The sequence below is a fragment of the Tetrao urogallus genome (assembly GCF_951394365.1).
Source record: "Tetrao urogallus genome assembly, contig: SUPER_29_unloc_2, whole genome shotgun sequence".
In the NCBI taxonomy this organism is placed as follows: Eukaryota; Metazoa; Chordata; class Aves; order Galliformes; family Phasianidae; genus Tetrao; species Tetrao urogallus.
Genome location: NW_027639054.1, coordinates 207,066 through 227,418, shown reverse-complemented (window position 1 = coordinate 227,418; position 20,353 = coordinate 207,066). Strand labels below are relative to the sequence as shown.

Below are 20,353 nucleotides of genomic sequence, written 5' to 3'. Positions count from 1 at the left end.
CCTCCTACTGGGGAGCATCGTGGGGCTTTGGGTCACATTGGCTGCCCTGGTTGGAGTAGATTCAGCAGGAATGCTTCCCAGGCACCGTGGCCCTGAGCCCAAGCCCACTGTCCCCAAGAAGTGCCCCAGCCCGACACCGTGCCCTTGTGCTCTGCTTGTCCAGCGAGCCTCAGAGGGATGTCCCAAAATACGGGCAGGGAGGCAAAAGCTCCGGGTCAGAGCTCTCACAGGGGTTTAATAGGAACCAATACCGATGCGCAGCATAAGAGCAGAGGAACAAAACGTGGAAGAACTGCATGGCTGTTTCTGACACCCCTGTGAAAAGAGCTCCTGGCGCTCACGGCTCTCCCAGCGGCACCGACCTCTCCGTTGTGTCCACAGCCAACTTCATGGCAGGGACAGAGTCTCTTGTCCCAGAGCTCACATCCCAGAGCTCTGCTGTCGCAGCCTGTGTGTCCAATGGGGTTATGGCAGAGACATCTCGTCAGCGTCGTCGTAGCCCGTGCTCCCACGGGACAGAGGTGAGGTGTCTCCATCCACTTCGGGGGCCCCGGCACTTCTCCAGGAGCGCAGACTCTCTCCTGCCAGCAGCAAAGACAACTGTTTGCCCCACGGGGTGCTCCTCCTGGGTGGCCCATCACTTTTCTCCTCCGTGGGACATTCAGCCCATTCTCCCAGTGCCTTTCTCCCCGCGAAACCTCCCGAGGAAAGTTCCTCCACCCATGAGCTGTGGCTCTCACTGCCGCACCAGGGACGGCACCCAGCAAGCTGCAGCACTGCATTTCCCTCTCACCTCTGGCAGCATCCCTGGGTCCCTCTGCCTCCTCCTGTCCCCGAGGCACTGGCCAGTCTCCCTGCCCTGGCACAGGAGGCTCTCCAGGCTCAGAAACCTCCCCCGCATCATCATAGCCCTCCACCGGGGAATCGCCGGGCAGAACAGGGATGTCTGTAAGAGAGAGGAGAGCAGTGATAGCAGTGACAAGATCCTCCTCCTCCCATTTCCCCAGGTAGGGCTGCAGTTTGGTCAGGGAGCATTCAAAACAGGAGACCTGCACCCACCTGAGAAACTGTACCTCATTTTCTTCTCCCTCACTGGGCTGTACTCAATCTCCTCGTACACGGCTTCAAAGAAGGGCTCCCCAGATCTCCTGGAGTCTGGGGACAGAGACGAGACCCTACTGTGCTTCCCCAGCCTCCTTCTGCCGCTTCTCCCCTCACTCTGCCATGAATCCCCCTCCACTGGGCTCTGCACTGCTTGTTGCTGGATGTCAGCGCAGCGACACGGCGCGTCCCACGCACCGCTGAGTCAGGACCTACCTCTGTGCCGAGCTCTGGCACTTTGCATCTGCCTTGCCAGGAGGGCCAGGAGGAGGCCAACAAGGAGCCCCAGGACGATGCAGATGATGACAGGCACCGAGACTCTCCTGCTGACGGTCGCGTAGCCCAGCACGGGGTCTGCAGGGGCAGCAATGTGGCAGGAGCAGCACCAGGCACGTGTGTGAGAGTTGGGGCAGTAAGGGGTAGAGGGGCAGGGAGTGTAGATGGGGAACCTCCCAGCCCGTGGGGTACATGACGGCCCTCCCCATATATCCACCAGCCCGGTGCCTCTCCCTGGGCATTTCTTATCCCAGAAAGAAGCCCCCGTTCTGGGTCCTGGGAGACCCAGCTCCAGTGGGAGGAGACGTTACCTCTTTGTGGGGGGGATGCTGTCATCCTGGGTGCAGCTGCAGAGAAGAGCTGAGCTGAGAGGTGGGTTGGTGGTGCCGGGCAGACCTCTGGCTGATATGCCCAGCACATCCCGCCCAGATTGTCCCTTCTTCAAGGCCGGGACGCAGCCCAGCGCTCTGCTCAGCTCTGGGCTGTGAGCAGAGCCTGAGTAAGCCCAGCTACTCACCCGAGCAGTTCACCGCTGCATCTTCCTTATGCCGGCAGGCGCTGCCACCCGCAGTCCGGGCCCAGCAATCCTGCAGAGATGGCTCCGTGCCCCTGCACTCCACCTGCTCCAGCCAGACGGGTCCTGTCCCCTCCCCAAACGCAGCCTCGGCCAGGGCAGACAGCGCAGGGCCGCAGCCCAGCTGCCTGCACGCCACCTCGGCATCCTGCACGTCCCACGAGTCGTCGCACACGGTTCCCCAGGAGCCGCGGTGCCAGACCTCCACTCTGCCCGAGCACCCGTCCTTGCCTCCCACAGCGCGGATCTTCTCCCTGTCTGCAGAGGCGGTGACCTCCCAGGGCCCCGGCACGACCGGGCCACAAGTGACACAGAGAAGGAGCTCCCACCTGTGCAGCTCGTGGAATTGGGGCACGCGGCTTCCGGCCTCCTTTCCGGCTTTCTCCCTGCAGAAGGAAATGTAGCAGTGAAGCAACCTGCACAGGGCGGGCCTCTGCTCGCGCCTGGCCGTGACACCTTGGTCGTGGTGAGGGAAGCAGGATCTCGCGCCCGGGTGGCTTGCTTACCATTGCAGGTGATGCTGGCCTCGTCTCGCACATCGTCATAGGACTGCAGCTGCCAGGGACCGGAGGGACACTGCCAGAAGGAGCTGCTGCTCTCCCCACACTGCACGTGGTCCAGCCACGCGGTGCCATTCACCCTGCGGTAGCGGTTGTTGCTTTCCAGGACCCCTCCGTCCCCGCAGCCCAGCTCCTTGCACACCAGTGGCGCCGTGTAGGGAGTCATCGAGTTGGAGCCGACGCTCCCCCACGTCCCATTGTAGAAAACCTGCAGGCGCCCAGAGCAGCCATCGCTGTTCTCCAGCCTCAGGGCCACAAATTCTGGCAGGAGGAAAGGCCCCAGGGGGAAGTCGCTGGTTGGGGGCTGGGGAGAGGAAGCCCCCCGTGCTCCCCGCTCAGCATCAGGGTGGCCGCGCTGCCCACTGCCCCCAGCCGCACCGGTGGACGGGGCGCCCCCGGACGGGCTCGGGAAGCGGCCTTGGGTGTCCTCAGCCCCCCGGCCTCCCTGTGCCGGGCTCCCAGCACAGACCTGAGCAGACGACTCCCGCGTCCTCCTTGTGCCCGCAGTCGTGCTGTCCCCAGGCCTCAGCAGAGCAGTTCCAGAGAGCAGATTCTCCCCCAGAGCAGTTCACGCCATCCAGCCAGATGTGCCCGGAGCCCTCCCCAAATCGAGCCGAGCCGGCCGCCTCCACGGCCCATCCGCAGCTCAGCTGGCGGCAAACCACATTGGCGTCGGCCGTGTCCCAGGCGTCGTCGCAGACCGTGCCCCACTGCCCCCGGTAGTAGATCTCCACTCTCCCTGCACATCGCCCGGCCCCGTCCACCAGCCGGACCTGGCGGCTCCCTGCAGCGGGGGGAAGCCCCAGCCGTCAGAGGCCGGCTGCCTGCCCGACCCTGCATCGGGAGGACGCGCTGCTCACCCCGGCACACGACCCCCACGTCCTCCATGATGCCCGCGGCCCGGCGCGGGGAGGCGTCGCAGAGGCTCAGGCCGGCCTCGTGGCCGGCACACCGCACCCCGCGCAGCCCCACGGGGCCCGTCCCTCGCTCGGCCCTCGGCACAATGTAGGCTGCCTCTGCCTCCTCGCAGCGCAGCTGCCGACACACCACGCCGGCGTCCTCCATGCCCCACTGATCATCCAGGACTCTGCTCCACGTCCCGCTCTGCAAGATCTCCACGCGCCCGTCGCACCGGCTCCCTCCACCCACCAGCCTTAGAGATGCGTTGTGAGGCGGGCCTGCGGAGAGCAGGAATGCCAGAAACGCGCGCTGCAGGATTCCACCAGGGACAGGTTCAGCCTGGTGACGCCGTGGGATCCGCATGGGACTTTGAGGTGGCCGTGTGGCAACGAGGCGGAATCCCTGCAGCCTTATCCTGACACACACCTGAGCAAATGACGGCCGCGTCGTTCTCGTGGGAGCACGGAGAGGCCCCCAGGGTGGTCACGGGGCACTGATCCAGGCTGCTCTCAGTCCCCTCGCAGTGGAACCAGTCATTCCACACCGGGCCAGTTCCTCTCCCAAAATGCCCTCCTTCGGGAACGGACACCGCAAACCCGCAGCCCAGGTGCCGACAGAGAACGTGGGCGTCCATCAGGTCCCAGCGGGAGGCACAAAGGCTGCCCCATGTTCCCTGCACCTCCACTTCCACCCTGCCCACGCACGCCGTGCTGCCATTCACCAGCCTGAACCCTGTGAATTGAGGACAGAGGAGGCTGGAGGGGGGAGATCTGCGCTCCGGTTCCCTCAGGAGATGCAGGAGAAGCCAAAGGGACAACACGAAGCCATTTCCTTCCGCACTGCCTTGGGGCTGCAGAACACCACATCACCCTCCTGTCCTCACACCCGGCACAGCCCCATCCCTGTTCCCGGCACACGGTCAGTGTTCAACCGCCCTCCCTGAGCCCTTACGTGTGCAGGTGACAGCAGCAATGCTTGTCTGGGCACAGGGCTGGACCCGAGGGGTCCCCGTGGGGCAGGAGGAGAGGCTGGATTCGTTCCCCACGCACTGCAGCTCTCTGTCCCAGATGGCACCGGTCCCTTCTCCAAAGGGACTTGCTGTGGGGACGGGCAGGGCTGTGCCACACTGAAGATCTCTGCAGACCACATCAGCAGCTTTGGGACCAAAGTGTGAGTCACAGACAGATTTCCACCCATCCCCGTCATGGATCTCCACTCGTCCTGAGCAGCGGCTGTCCCCTCCGACCAGACGGACAAATCCTGCAGTGAGCAAAGGCACCCGTGGGGTCCCGGAGCCCTCTGGCAACTCCACGCCCCTCCTCACCTCCACCTCAACTGGGGACCAAGCAGGGCCCAATGCAATTCCCCAGGGACCAGCAATGGCAGCGCAACTGGCCACATGTGATATCTGCTTATTGATCCCCAAATCTGACCTCAGAGGGCAGGAATGGCTCTAGTCCCTCACCTGTACATGTAGCTCCAGCGTCCTGACTGTGTGCGCAGTATTGAACAAACCATTCATTGTGTTTGCAGTCAGACAGGGCAGACTCAGTGCCTTGACACTGGACAGAAGCCATCCAAATGGGGCCAGATCCTAGCACAAATCTTTCATTCTGTGTAGCACTGATTGCTGTCCCACATCTCAGCTGCTTACAAACCACCGCTGCATCTTTCTTGTCCCAGGAGAGATCACACACGGTCCCCCACTGCTCCTGGCGTTTCACCTCCACTCTCCCATCGCAGCGCCCGCTGCCATCCGCCAGCCTGACCTCCGCTGCCCCTTCAAACATCAACATGGGATCTGTCAGGAGAGACCAGGCCCCAAACTGGGGGATCCCCAGGCTGGCACAGTCACAAGATTTGGGGTGGCGACTTCCCATTGCCTGTCTCTACATCTCCAGACTCACTACCATCCCCAGGGCTTTCCACGTTCCCAGGAAGCACCGAGCTGATCCTGAGGATCACCCCAACCCGGAGGATCGGACCCTGCTTGACCAGGGTCCCCAGGGATGACCCTAAGGAGTCCGGATGTGCTCTGGGGATTTTTGTGTGCCGCCATTACCAGCTGGGCCATCGGCACAGCAAGAGCACTGTGCTGGTGAGCAAGGGGTGACAGAAGGATGCTTCAATGTCTGGAAATCACCGGGCATATAACCAGGGCTGCCATAAACTCAGCAGTCCTGGAAAATTACAATACACTCGTCCACCCAGAGAGACACAGAATGAAGCGCAGGACCCACGCACTTCAGCAACTTCTGCCACAGAATCACAGAATGGCCAGAGTTGGAAGGGACCTCAAGGATCACGAAGCTCCAACTTGCCACTGCAGGGCCACCAACCTCCACATGTCACAGCAGCCCAGGCTGCCCAGGGCCCCATCCAGCCTGGCCCTGAGCACCTCCAGGGATGGACGGGGCATCACAGCCTCTCTGGGCAGCTGTTCCAGCACCTCACCACTCTTTCTGAGTTTAAGAACTTACACTGCCCTTGTTTCAGGGTTACTTAGAAAGAAATCTCCTTCCCACAGGGATCTCAGTGACGCTCACTGGCCCTAGGCCAGCTCGGACTGCTGGTCAAGGCAGCTGGCACTCACCTCTGCACGGCTGCACCCAGAGGAGGAGCCACAGCACCTGAGGGCATCGGAGTCCTTCTGTCCCCATCCTGAGCCTCCTGTCCTGGTGGCACAGCCCTGAAGGGCCCAACTCCCTGCTGCAGCTCCTGGGGGCTCTGGGGGACGGTGACAACAGGAGAGCAATATATCTCTGCAGCTGATTACGCAGATGCAGAAGAAGCCAATCAAAGCAGCAGTCTCCTTTTTAGACTTTATCAGAAGTTGTCTCCCCTCCAAGGCAGCCCAGCCCTCCAATGAACTTCTCCAGAGCTGTTCATGACCATATATGAGGGACGGCTCCGCTGCGGGGTCGTGTCGCTGTGACGGGAATCACCGCGGTGGCTGCAGGAGGACGTGGCTCCATCACCACGTCACCACTTGCACTCTGCAGGAGCGCTGAGCATCTCTCGTGCCGGGAACACCCAACAGACCGAGATGGGAATGTCCAGCTGGCCCCACACTGCAGGAACCGCAGGGCTGGGACTGCACCAGGGCCGTGTCCGTAAGGGAGGGGAGCAGCCCCTGGGCCTGCTGCAGACCTGCTGCACCAGGAGCCGTAGCTGGGAAAGGTCCTTGGGCGAGTCAGAGCCCCGTCCTGGAAGTGCCGGCTCACCCGTTCTTCCATGGTGGGCCCCGTGCCGGGTCCCAGAAGGAGCTGGAGCTGGGACAGATCCCGCCCTGGCAGCAGACTAGAATCTGCGGGCTGAGTCAAGGGGCTCAGAAGCGTCCCCAGCACTCAGCGTGTCGCCCAGGGGCCGTTATTCCTCACAGAGGATCGGGGGTCGGAGCCCACCCACCGCCGCAGGTGCACAAACCGCAGCCCCGTGTCACAGCGCTCGGGCAGGAAGACGGTGGTTTCCTCCTGGCTCCGTGCCCAGGCCGTCACTGCGGTGTCCCCGAGCCACCTTCACCACGGCTGCACCAGCCAGGGCTGCGGGGGCTGCTCCTTCAGCCTCACAGGCACGGCGCAGGATCCTGACACCTCTGACATCCCACTGACCGCAACGGCCGCGCTGCGCTGAGACACGCGGCCACGGGCTGACGGCGGTCATGTGGCACAGCTGATGCTGAGAGCTCGTGGGGCACAGGGATGGTATGGAAAACAAAGCACTGCTGCTCTGGGCTGCGTGGGGAAGAGGATATCCATCCCAGCCAGCCCCAGCAGGCATTAATCGCTGGTAAGGACGATGTCCGCTGCGTGACGGATGCTCTTGGTGCGTGTCCTGCAGCAGTGACCAAAGGAGATGGAGCTGGCTTTGTGTTTATGAATTCAGATCTACTTACTGGTTTTCCTTATTGTGCCACTTCTGAAGGCTTCAGTCAGGCAGCTCTCCTGACATTAACGTTCTCACACTCCGTGTCCGTATAAATCAGTGAATCTGCCCCTTCTCCAGGCTCTCTATCCTTTCATCCGTGTTACTGCTGAATGTAAAACAACAGAGGACCCAGCCTCTCCTGGATTTCCTTAACAGGGCTTGGCCTCAGGTTTGGCCTCAGGAAGTGACCCTGGTGTTTGGTTTTGCCATGAAACTGGTGGTGGACTTACAAGCCCCAGCAGAGACAGGAGCACCATCTGAGTATGAGGCGCACAGAAAGGCAGCCCGAAAGGAATTCCCACCTGTCAGTGTGTTACCAACAGGCTTCCTTGTCAATTCTGCTGTTAAGGATGCAGAGAACCAGGCTTGGGTCAGGACACAGCAGGAGCGTGTAGGGTTGTCCCCGGGGACTCCTTGGGGTCTGCCTTGATGTCCTGGGAGAAGGGAAAATGAGAATGGAAGTGCTGAGCCGCTTTCTGTCATCTTTGAGAGGTCTTGGATGACGCGGGAGGTGCCTGAAGGCTGGAGGAGAGCCAATGTCACTGCGGTCTTCAAAAAGGGCAAGAAGGAAGAGCCAGGCAATTATAGGCCAGTCAGCCTCACCTCTGTCCCTGGAAAGGTGATGGAACAGCTGTGCTGGATGCCATCTCCAGATAACTGGAAGAAAAGGAGGTGATCAGGAGCAGTCAGCATGGGTTCACCAGGGAGAGGTCGTGCTTGGTAGCCTTCTATGATGTTGTCTCTGGCTGGGTGGATGGGGGGAGAGCAGTGGATGTAGCCTACCTTGATTTCAGCAAGGCATTTGATACTGTCCCCCATGACATCCAAAGCTGAGCAAGTGTGGGACAGACGAGTGGACAGCGAGGTGGGTTGAGGACTGGCTGACTGGCAGAGCGCAGAGGGTCGTCGTTGGTGGTGCAGAGTCTGGTTGGAGGCCTGTAAGCAGCAGTGCTCCTCAGGCGTCTGTGCTGGGTCCAGTCTTGTTCAACATCCTCATCAGTGACCTTGATGAGGGGATAATGGCCACCCTCAGCAAGTTTGCTGATGATACCAAGTTGGGAGGATTAGCTGAAGGCCGTGCTGCCATTCAGCAAGAGCTGGACAGGCTGAGAGCTGGGCAGCAAGAAACCGGATGAGGTTTAACAACAGCAAGTGTAGAGTCTTGCATCTGGGGAGGAATAATTGCATGCAGCGGTACAGGATGGGGGATGAGCTGCTGGAGGGGAGCTCTGCGGAGAGGGACCTGGGTGTCCTGGTGGACGACAGGTCGGCCATGAGCCAGCAGTGTGCCCTTGTGGCCAAGAGGGCCAATGGCATCCTGGGGTGCATTGCACAGAGCGTGGCCAGCAGGTGGAGGGAGGTGATCCTCCCACTCTGCTCTGCCCTGCTGAGGCCTCATCTGGAGCACTGCGTCCAGTTCTGGGCTCCCCAGTACAAAACAGACAGGGATCTCTTGGGAAGAGTCCAGCGGAGGGCCACCAAGATGGTGAGGGGCCTGGAGCATCTCTGCTATGAGGAAAGGCTGAGTGAACTGGGTCTGTTCAGCCTTGAGAAAAGAAGGCTGAGAGGGGACCTGATCCAGGTCTATCAGTATCTAAGGTGTGGGGGGCAGAATGGCGAGGCTGGACTGTTTTCAGTGGTGAGTGGAGACAGGACAAGGGGAAACGGCCGGAAACTGCAGCATAGGAAGTTCCGCACCAATGTGTGAAGGAACTTCTGTACAGTGAGGTGACGGAGCACTGGAACAGGCTGCCCAGGGAGGTGGGGGAGTCTCCTGCTCTGGAGATGTTCAAGACCTGCCTGGATGCCGACCTGTGCGACCTGCTGTAGGGAACTGCTTTGGCAGGGAGTTGGACTCGATGATCTCTGCAGCTCCCTTCCAACCCCTACAATTCTGTGATGCTGTGATTCTGCCCGTAGCAGGAGGCTGTCCTTTTGCCTGCCTTCAAAGCCTCTTGATGCTTCCCACCCCAGTTCTCCAGGACATTCCCCTGCTGGAGTTGTGCTCCCTTTACTGTCCACGGCAGCCTGTCTTCTCTGCCCAGTGCCTCAAAGAAGGACGTGGGAGGGAAGGTGGTCACAGTGATGCCAGAGATCACTCTGGGACTCCTGGATTGTCACGGAGTTGACCAGATCCATCAATGTCCATGACAGGGGCGACAGGCCTCCGCCCTTCCCTCCCCCCCCACCCCAGACCCACAAAAATGGGAAGGAAGGAAGGGAGGAAAAGAGCAGCGGCAGCAATCTATGGAGGAAAACTTATTTTACTATAATATCGGAATACAAGATAACACGATATAATACAATTTAATTAAAAATGAGATTAATAAGCCAGACGAGATGAGAGAGAGAGTTCCCGGGACCGAGTCAAACCTGAACAGTTTGGATCGGCCAGGAAAGCACCTCCAGCACCCACTGCAAGGCAGCAAGAGAGCGCCCCCCACCTGGAAGGGCCAGATCCCATGACTGCTGTAATGTACAGGGATGGGAACCTGGGATTGGGCAGTGACACTTTAATGCCCCGTACACTGCACGGTGTTTTGGTGTGGAATACTGAAACCCAAAAACAAAACAAAACATAGAACCATGACAGAAGCATAGCTGCTTGCATTGCTCTGCTGCACAACTGCCCTAATCGTTGGGCAGTGGAAGCAGAAGTGCCCTTCATGTCCCAAAATGCAGCTGCTCTGGTGGTGTGGTCCTGGCAGCTTTGTGTGCACAGATGGAGTCCTGGGGCTGTTGAGAGCCAGCTGTGTAGGGGCCTGGAGGTGGCACAAGAGCAGAGGGCACTTCTGATTCTTGTGCAGGCAGCCTGACCAGCTTCCATTTGTTTCTTGCAGGCACGGATGAAGATGCCGTCATCGCGATCTTGATCAAACTCAATGTTCACCAATGTCAGTGCGTGCAGATGTGCCAACAAAAAGGAAAGAACACGGCGCTTGACTTGGCGGGTTTGTGGGAAGGTCAGCCTCCCTGTGTTTATATTTCAGCCATCGTCCTCCATACTGGAGAGGCTTTACCCGCTTGGCGTGCTCAATTGCAGCACGTTGCACGCGTGTGGATAACTTGTGCTATAGCATCCTTGATCCAGACCCCATTTCCATGTTGCATCTCTTTCTCAATGGCCCGCAGTGTCACGGGGGCACCGAACTGCAAATAACGCCCTCGTGGTGTTACTGTAAAAGTTTGCCAAGTGAAGCTGTGGATGCTCCATCCCTGGAGCTGTTCAAGGCCAGGCTGGGCAGCATGACCCAGTGGGTGGCATCCCTGCCCAGGGCATCGGGGTTGAGCTTCTAGGTTCTGTACGGTCCCTTCCAACCCAACCCATTCCGCTGTTCTGCGTTCCTGTGATGCAATCCCCCGCCCTGGTGCAGTGCATCACAGTCGGAGCAGCCCGCGGGGAGCCTCCGCCTGGCATCACAGAGCCGTGAGGTCGCGATGCCCCGTGCTCTGCGGTGCTGTGCTGAGCTCACAACGCCTGGCTGTGACGCCGTGCCGCAGGCATCGCTCTGTGCGACTCACTGTGGCTGTAGCGGCGGTGGTGGAAGCGCGGTGCGAGTGTGGGGGGCCATGGCCCCTGCCCGCCTTGTCTTCCTCTTCCTCCTGATGGCCGTGTGTTTCTGGGAGACCTGCGCTGCTCCGTGGCGAGCACCGGGAGCAGGTGGGTGGGCAGAGACGGGAGCAGAACTGAGCAGCGCTGGGGGCGAGAAGTCAGGCTGCGTCCCCACGGCCCTGTGCCGCTCTTCCGTGGGGCTGCCTTCCGGGGGGCTGTGGGGGGTGTTGGGCAGGGGGTGATGAGCAGCACCGCAGGAGCCGGGCAGGAGCCCGTGGCAGCGCTGCTCCCCAGGCCTGGCTCCAGCATGCTGGGCCGTGGCTCTGCTCCTTGCTGGCTGCAGCACAGCCTTCATCCTGGGAGGGAGGCGTCCTGGGGAGAGCTCAGAAGATGCGTGCTGGGAGACGCGTGAGCGTTTTCTGCCCCGGCCTTGTGGTACGCCCCATAGATGACTCCCAGTTTCCAACACAGCCCCGGCCCACAGCCCAGAGGAGGAGACAGATGTGCTTTCCTCCAGGGCTTCAGGGCAGCCTTCCTTTGTGTGCATCAGAGCCCTCCCAGTAAGAAAGCCCCGAGGGGCTGCATCTTCTTCCGTGCGGTCCGTGAGGGATGCGGCCCGTGGCCTGGAGGGAGCCTTGTGTGCCCTGCCAGGTGCCAGCCTGCAGCTCATCCCGGCCGCTCTGCAGCTTTGGAAATCGGGACCCGAGTCCTTCTGCCAGCCCGTCCCACAGCCCACCCACATCCAGTTACTGTGGGGGAAGGAGATCACGCCGTGCAGTGGGACCTTCTCTCATCTGTTCTTGATTCTAGATGATGAGCTCGCTGCTCTCTATCTGGACGATCGCCTGGATCCACATTTCATGCCTGTGCCCGAGGGACAACCCAGAGGTAAGTTGCGTCTGTTTCCTTGAAGGCAGAAACATTCATGCCCTCATAGTTTACTCAGGTGCGATTTTACGTAGGATCCTCTCAAGGTCTTCCAAGTCTGTGCCTTGAAGGGCTTGCACAGATGAACCTTGAGTGTTTCTTTGCTGGGAGAGCTGCCACATTTGGGTGGGAAGGTCACGGCTGCCCCTCTTCAGCTGAGAGAGCCCAGAGCTTCGTATTTGGGCCGTGCCATTCCCTGACCCACCGCCAGACCTCACAGGTCTGCCAGTGTTACAAAGGAGGCCCCCACGTGCACTGGAAGCTCTCCTCACCTGTGTGACCACACTTGTGCCTGCAGGCCCTGCTGGCGAATCAGCAGAATGGGATCCTGTCCATGAGCCTGAGGGGAATGCTGGAGGTAAGTCACCAGGCTTCGTTCCCTTGATATTTCTTCATGTGTGGCTGATAGTTCAGCAAGGGTTCTGCTTTTCAATGGCCAGTGGGTTCTTCTCCACGGGAAGCGTGGGGGGTTGTTGTTTCCTGGGTGCTCTGTGCTCTCGGCGTCGTGTTGGCGTTGCCTCTGTACCTCAGAGGTCTCGCAGTGAGACAATTGGAAGGAGCTGAATGCTGTTCTGGGAGGTCTCTGAGAATTGTTTCCCGTGGCCTGGAGGAAGTATTTGTAAAGCTGTGGAATCCCAGCCGTCAGGTCACCGGGCCTCGCTGCAGCTTTGGAACTTTTGCCCCATGCCGTTAATTGAGCCCCTTCCATCACTGCAGGTCAGTAAGGAAGAGAGGTGGGCACATGCCATGGAACGTCTCTCAGCTGTCCTGGATTCCAGCCGTGTCTCCAGGCAGCGGCTGACCAAAGCCCAGCTTCAATCCGGTCCCTGAGACGCGGGGCGATCCCACAGCCGAGTCCCTGAGAGGTTTTAGTTTTCATTCAGGTTTTAATTTTCTTTCCTGCTTCCTCTGTGGAAGAGAAGGGAAGATATGGGTCAGGTTGTGTGCAGAGTGCTGTGCCTGCCTTGCAAAGCCGTCTTTGCTGCCGCTCCAGCCCTGAGCTGCTCCCGGTGCCTTGTGCAGAGCCAGCGGCACCACGCAGTCGAGCTGAGGGCTGAGCTCCAGGAGGGCGTTCCTCTGGGCAGCCCCATGCGGTGCAAGTTGTGTACAATCGTGGTGCCCCTGACGTACCTGGGAACTGCTCCCGAGGTGCTCCTGTGTGGAAGGGAGAGAGCAGTGTCACAAAGGAATCCCCTGCTTTAATGGCGTCCCGTGTCGTTCCGATTGGGAGGATGTTTAATTAGAGCTGCTCTGTGCTGCGTTTGTTTGCAGATGTGAGTGGAGGAGGTGATCCAGCTTCCCCTCTGAGCTCCGAGACCGAAAGCCGGGCGGATGGCATGGGTAAGTCACGGCTCTGTAATTCCTTGGAGAGCTCTCACTGCCCGCTACGGTGCCACTTCATGGCTCTGCTTCCCCCGTACGCTGCGCTGTTCAGCGATGCTGCTGTGCATGACTGAAACTTTTCGTGGGTTGCAGAAGTGCCCCAGGGAGGGCTTTGCTCAGTCGCTGGTTCGTTCCTGCGCTGGAGCCCAGGTGGATGCCCAGGGGTGGTGGTTTGTTTTACCGATGGCGCTGACTCAGCGCTGGTCTTCAAAACCTCGTGCTCGTGGCATTTAACTTCATGTGTTCCGTGCAGGTCTGGAAAGGGATGGATCAGATGGAAAGGATGAATCGGAAAGAGGAAAATTCTCTGAGGAGTCTTACCATCCAGAAGAGCTGCTGAGGGGAACGGAAGCGGCAGTTCATGGTGGGTGTACTTCAGTCTGTTCACTGTGAGACTCGGGGAGCTGAGCTCTGATGTCCGTGTGCAGCCTGCACAGCAGCAGGGCATTGCTCAGAGCCGTGCTGCAGCGGTGTTCCACATGTGCCAGAGAAGCCTGTGTGATGCTGCTCACCTCTCACCGCTCCCGGTTCCCAGAGGGCTGTGAGCTTTGTCCTTTGGGGAACGAAGCCGCCCGAGGGTGATGAGGTGAAGGTAAGGTGGGCCGTTGTTGTTTCTTCCAGGGATGAATGCAGGGAAGCAGCAAAGGATGCAGGGAAGCACAAAGGCTGCTGCTGGCAGATCTGTGCGGCAGCGCCACGTGGCAGTGGTGCTGCTGCTCTCAGCTGTGCTGCTGTCTGCGCTGGTGCTGGCCTGCGTTGCTGCGTCATGGCCGTGGAAAAATTGCCTGTGAGTTGTCTTTCTCCCCCAAACACTTCGTTGCTGCATTTGGCAATGAAGCACTTGTGGTGCCGGGATCCTGGGCAGCCGGATCAGCTGCTGGCAGTACGCTGCCAGGGTTTATGCTGCAAGGTCTTCCAAGTTTGCCCTTATTTCCTGTCAGTGAGTAGTGCTTTCTGAAACTCATTTTCACAGTGTGTGCAAGGGGGGAGAGAGAGCAGCAGAGCGAGCTCATCCTGACACCGACTGGGAGGGAGTTCCAAGTGGAGATGAAGGGAGAGCGGAGCTGGGAGAGGCAACGAGCGAGATCCTTGCCCAAGCAAACAATCCCAGCAATAGTTCCAGTCCGTTCCGTTCTGCCATCCCAGAGGCCAGAGATCTTCACAGTCATCTGAAAGACCTGGAGCGTGAGCTCCAAGCCATGAAAGAGGTCCATGGGGGCAGTGGTGAGTGCTGCTTCCTGTCAGAGGACGGCCCTGAAAGTGAGAGCGGAGGATCAGCGGCAGAGCGTTTGCCCTTCACCCTCCGCTCCCCGGGACGAGTATCACCAGTAGTTCGAAGGTTCTTGGCTCGCCACAGCTACGATCCTTTTGAGGGTCCTAATGAGGACCCAGAAAGCGAGCTTCCTCTGACCGCCGGGCAGCACGTTTATGTCTTTGGAGATGTGGATGAGGACGGCTGGTTTCTGGGAGAGCTGACGGATGGCACGAGAGGGCTGGTCCCTTCCAGCCTGGTGACAGAGGTTTCAGATGATGAGCTGGACACAGCGATGCCTCCCGAGCTCTGTGATCTCCTGCTGGATACGGACGATTGTGTTGATGCAAAGACTCCGTAACGCAGCAACATCCTGTCGCGATTCTTGCCTCACTCCATCTGCAGGACGACCCCCTGCTCCACTTGACGTTCGAGTGAAGTGTGAGCAGAATATGGATGAGCTCCTCCTGGTTCGATCTGAGATGACTGGCAGTGCGACTGCATGCTGTTATTGTATATTAAAAATATGTAAAAAACTAACTAACAACACTGTTCTTTTTCGTGGATACATTGAGGTGACACTTTTTCTAGCTGAGATTTTGCTCTGAGTCTTGAAGCAGGTTTGAACTGGTAGAAGTTGGCCGTGTTTGCATTCTGTTTTTCATATTTCCTTGCTGATCAGAGTCAAGGTGCCATGCATCCCTTCCCCGCCTCTGGCTGCCCCCCTTCACCGTGAAGAGAACCAAGAGCTTCTGGCACAGAAGTATGTCCGTGTGCGAGGCTTAAACTTCATGCGTCTTCCTTCTCTGCTTGGTAAAACTCCGCGCTGGGCTCCTTTGGAGTCTGAGTGCTGGTTTCTGGGCAGTCCTTAGCTGGAGGCTGGAGTGCCTCTATCAGCTGTGGCGGTGCAACTCCCACGCCCCACGTCCTCCCCCTTCTGCCAGGCCTCTCAGTGCTTGGTGCACTTGGACAAAAGGTGCAGGACCAGTGCATGAAGGTGCTGCTCTGTGCCTCTCCCCTGCTGGCCTCTGTGTAGCAAATGGCGGTGAATAGGAGCGTTAGGGGATGCCCGGATTGTCCCTGCCTTCTGCCTCGTGTCCCATTGCCCGGGGCCAATCCTGGGGTCAGTCATCTCCTGGCAGCCCGGTACATCTGGACACAAATCCCGGCCCGTGTGGAGTGGTTTGGAATTTGTGAGTTCAGCAAGTTCTCAGCTTTGTGCAACTGCTGGAAAGAACCAGGTTTTGCTCTCCAAGGGGGCCGGAAAAGCATCCGGCAGATCTCCATCATCTCAGACCCTGCAATTAGAGGTTCTTAGTGAGTGTTAATACTTATCAATACCTGAGGGCAGGTGGGAGGAATGTGGATGAAGCCAGGCTCTTCTCGGTGGTGTGCAGCGGTGGGACAGCGAGCAGCGGCCTAGAACTTGAACTCGGAAGTTCTTGCTCTTCTTCCATCCACCTCCTTCCTCACTTATCTGTTTTAATGATACGTGTTCGTTTCACAGCAGTAGGTGCTGAGAGTTTCCCTGTCCACATTTGCTTTGCGTGTTTGCGTGTACGTTCACCTATGAGAGTATCTGCTCTCCCATGGTTTGGTATGGGATGTCCCGTCAGCGAGTGAGTGTGAATCTCGTCATCTGCAAATCTATCACCAGGTCCGTTTCATTTTTCACTTATTTCTTAAACTGCTGCTAAACAGAACCGAGCAAAATAGATTTGCCATTTCCTGCAATGCCAAATTAGCAGAGATGGCAGGATGATGAGCAAAGTCGTCAAATGCTTGCAAAAACGTGATGTCCAAACAAAGCCTGTGTTCCCTGAGCTTTCAGCTTATGACTACTGGCATAAGCAGGAAGAGGTAGGAAAGCAGTTGGCCGATGCTGGAGGTTCAACGGGATGGGAAAGGTAGAGGTATAATCTGCCAAATGTTGGCTGGAAGTTTGTCTGAAACCTGCCTGCCAGGAGAGGGGAAAACTAAAGCACGAAATACAGGATTGACAAGAAGAGATCAATGGGTGTAATGCACTGAGCTGCTGTTATCGTTGAGGATGGAGCAGCTGCAAAATCTGCTTGAAGAGTTTCATGGCACCAAGTTGGCTGGAAGCGTGGATCTGCCTGGGGGCAGCGAGGCCCTGCAGAGGGATCTGGACAGGCTGGATGGCTGGGCTGAACCAATGGGCTGAGGCTCAACAGGACCAAATGCAGGGTCCTGAACTTTGCCCACAACAACCATTCCAACAGCAAGTCCATCCCAGCGCCATTCCTGGTTCAAGCATCCCACGTTGCCACGCAGCACCGCAGCAGCCAAGCTCCAGTCCCTTTCCCAGTGTCAATGGGGTCAGTTTGTTCTGTTCTCGTCCGCTTAGAGGAACAGAAGCTTCCTGCCCCCCAAGGCTTGTGACAGGTATTTCCCTACAGAAGCACTCATGTCCTTCTTCCGGCCCCTTTCGCCATTTCCAGCTCTCCAAACTGAGACGTACGGCTGCAGCCCACCCCAGGGCTTCTTTGGGGCAGCTCTGCGGCACCCCATCCCAAGCAGCAGATGCCTTTTCCCCACACACCGCTGGTTCTATGGCCACATGGGGTGAGGACACAGGGTCGTGGGTCACGTGGAGGTGGGGTGGGGGCAGGGGTCCCAGAGTTCTTGGACAACGTGGCGCTTGGTCGCAGCCTGACGGGGGCAGGTGGGGGCAGGGAGTCACAGGGTCGTGTGGGGGTATGGCTCACACAGGGCTGTGGGTCACGTGCAGCCATGGGGTCACGCACATACAGGGTCCTGTGGTCATCTTGGGGTACGGCTCATGGAAGTTACGGCTCAGCACCCAGCCTTTGGGCCACAGGGACCCCCAGTTCCCTCTCAGGAAGAAACGAAACCACTCCTACACCACCCCACGCCTCCCCTTTTTACCTCAAACCGCTCCCCACATGCCCCTCTTCCCCCCTGTCTCTCCATACCACCCCACAGCCCAGTGTCCCACCTGCAGCCCACAGCTTGACTTGTCCAGAGAGCCCTGTGAGCTGGGGGGCTCCTGGCGTCCCCATCCCAGCAGCGGCTGCTGCGTTCAGGACGGTTGGGCGGCCACAAACAGGGACCCTTTGGGGCCAGGGAATGGGCTCTCGTTGGTCACCCTGCACATGGCAGCCCGGAGCCCTCAGCCTCACCTGAACCTGGAGCTCTCCTTCCGCAGGAAGCTCCTGATCCGTCTGAATTCTCCTCCATCAACGCTGTCTGAGCTCAACCGTTTGATGAGGGTTGGACGGCCAGCAAATCTCACTGCAGTGGGGAAGGCAGAGGAGATTCACCGTCAGCCCTTTGGCTCGCTCAGCAGGGGCGCTCAGGCCTGCTCCCACAACAGCCCAGAGGGCCGCTCTGCTCCCCCGGCTGCTGCCATCTGCGCCGCCCTCGGACCCTCCCTGACAGCATCCCTGGCCCCGCTCCTCCTCTCTGCCATTCAGCTCTGTTTTGGGACTGCATTAGTGGTGTTGGCTTTGGGAAAGAGGAGCTGGGTGGTGATGATGAGGTGGCAGGGTGGCTTTTGGGGACCGTATCCTTGCACTGGGGGAGGGCAGGGCCTAAGTTCCGCACATCCTCCCGACAGAGCCAGGGATGAGGGCACGTCACACCCAGCGCCTTAGTGAGGGAGAGGCCAGCAATTCCTCATGGGAAGAGGCCGTGCTGAGCTGGCGTGAAGCTCTGACACAAGTCAGAGACCGTGGCTGATGGTCAGCAGGGGATTTCCATCTCCAGTATGTTGCCCGTGCCACCGGGAGGAACCGGCAGCTGCTTTACCTTCCTTGCCCTGGTCCAGAGGTGGCAAAGTGCCTTCTTGCTTTGGTGTCTCCTGACCAGAGAGGCTTCCTGAGGACTTGCAGTGTATTGCAGGAGGTGGTTTGGGTACAAACTCCATTTGAAACCTGCGCGACAGGAGAAGACAGCGAGCGGTGTGACACAGCGCTCCAGCAATCCTTGCTGCTCTCTCTGACTGCCTGCTCACAGGCACATTTTCATGCTGCATTAAGCACACTACTTTCTAAAGCCTTTTGCAGGGTCAGTCGGGATAGGTGAAGGGGAAACAGTTTCAAACGGCAGGAGAGAAGCTTTAGATTGGATGTAAGGAAGAGGTTTTTGACAGAAGGGTGGCGAGGCACCGGAGCATCTTGCCCAGAGAGGTGGTGGGTGCCCGGACGGGCTTTCAAGGTGGGGCTGGACCAGGCTCAGAGCAACCTCCTCTGGGGGTAGGAGTCCCTGTTCCCTGCGGGACAGTGGGACGAGGTGCCCTTTCGGGGTTCCTTCCAGCTCAAATCATTCTGTGACTCCATGACACACGCTCACAGGCAGGACAGTCACGGACACGGAACAAGCGCTCCCAGCTCAGAGAGGCAGCTGCGTCCGCCTTGCTGTATTTCATGGGCTCCACCTTCCTAAGGACGGAAAAATGCGAGGGACAGAGTTGATGATAGGGTTGGTTTTCCACAGGTGCTTCCCTAGAAGTGCTTCTGGTGGACATCAGCCAGAACGGCCCCATGTTTGGACGGGCTCCTCAGAGGGGGAGGTTTGCTTTTGAGGATGGAGGCGGTGGCCGTTTGCCCTGTCCACAAAGCCAGCAAAAGTTGAACCCCCCCTCCTACCTGGCAGGGACTCCGTGTGGGGCTTGAGGTGGTGCGTGGCTGTGAGGTTTGAAGCCAGGTTAAACATGGGCCACTGCAGAGTCACGGTCCCATCCTCAGTGCGGACCTCTTTGGGGACGGTGTCAAAGGTGCCGAAGGTGGGAATCCAGACCCCCTGCAAGTGGAAGAGAAAGGAAGGGCGGAAGGGTTATGGGACAGCCAAAGGAAGAGCCGGGGGCGTCCGACGTAAGGGCAGAGCTCAGGAGCCCTCTGCCGCCGTTCAGAGGCACGAGCCAGGGCATCGGGCATGGCTTTGGGAAGGGGCTGCACGGTCCTCTCCTTCCCGTCGCCCTCCCAGACGCAGCACAGCAGGCAGCAGGGCAGAAGAAGCCTCACCAGAGAGCGGGATCAGCCCTGAGATCCGACAGGGCCCAGCACGAGTGATCGTGCATTTGCAGGAAGCCTGTGGGATGCCCAGGAGAGAAACGTGGGGGGAGTCTCCTGCTTTCTGCGGAGGGGAAGAGTCTGAGGAAGTCCAGGCTGAGCCGCACAGGGAGAGGAGGAACCCGACGGCCAACACACCTTCTGCATCAGGAGCTGCTCCTGGTAGGCGGCCACCGCTTCCCAGACGTCGACTCGCTCTGGAGGGCAAAGGAAAAGCAGGTCACACTCTGATCTGCTGCTTGCCAGCACCACCACTGCTGCCAGGCAGGAGCGAGGCAGCAGATGGAAAGGGTCGCCTCTGTGCCAGGGGTGGCTGCAGCACCGCTCCTGTGCCGGCCATGGCCCTTTGGTGTCACTGCATGTCGGACTGCAGGCCTGGCAGGGCCTGACCAGTGTGGCCCTGCTAAGCCAGACGTCTCTTGGCCGGCTGGGGGGCGCTGCCAGGGCAAAAGCTGGCCAAACACCCGTCAGGAGGTGTGCTGTCACTGCTGTCCTGGTGGATGGCAACCCTTTCCGTGGCTGGGGGATGAGAACTGGGTGATTTTCAAAGTCTCCTCCACCCTAAGCCATGCTATGACTCTGTAATGTTATCACCTACGCTCATGAGCAGTGGTTTCCAGATTTGGCATCTGCTTCTCTCGTGATCAAACATCTTTTACTAAAAACAGCCGTGCTTGTGGAATCCAGCACACAGGTAGTGATTGACTGAGCTGGCTTTGTAGCATGTTCTGCAGTGATGACCCTGCTGCCCCTCAGGTGATGTCACCCCTGGAGACCAATGGATATCTCCATGGAGAGGAGGAAATACATCCTCTGCTGCTGAGCTGGGACAGGGTCCTGGGACAC

At 58.9% G+C, this 20,353-nt stretch overlaps 1 protein-coding gene across 1 annotated transcript; it reads right to left on the bottom strand.

Annotated features, from left to right (window-relative positions):
* Nucleotides 1–465: 465 nt before the first annotated feature.
* On the bottom strand, nt 466–5,291 carry LOC306956417 (antigen WC1.1-like; the record flags this gene model as incomplete). The annotated part of the gene is made up of 10 exons (XM_079551027.1): nt 466–581; nt 794–946; nt 1,060–1,155; nt 1,318–1,455; nt 1,895–2,209; nt 2,458–2,772; nt 2,981–3,295; nt 3,372–3,689; nt 3,838–4,143; nt 5,066–5,291. The coding sequence occupies 10 exons, from the start codon at nt 5,289–5,291 to the stop codon at nt 466–468; spliced, it is 2,298 nt and encodes a 765-aa protein (XP_079407153.1).
* Nucleotides 5,292–20,353: the final 15,062 nt, after the last annotated feature.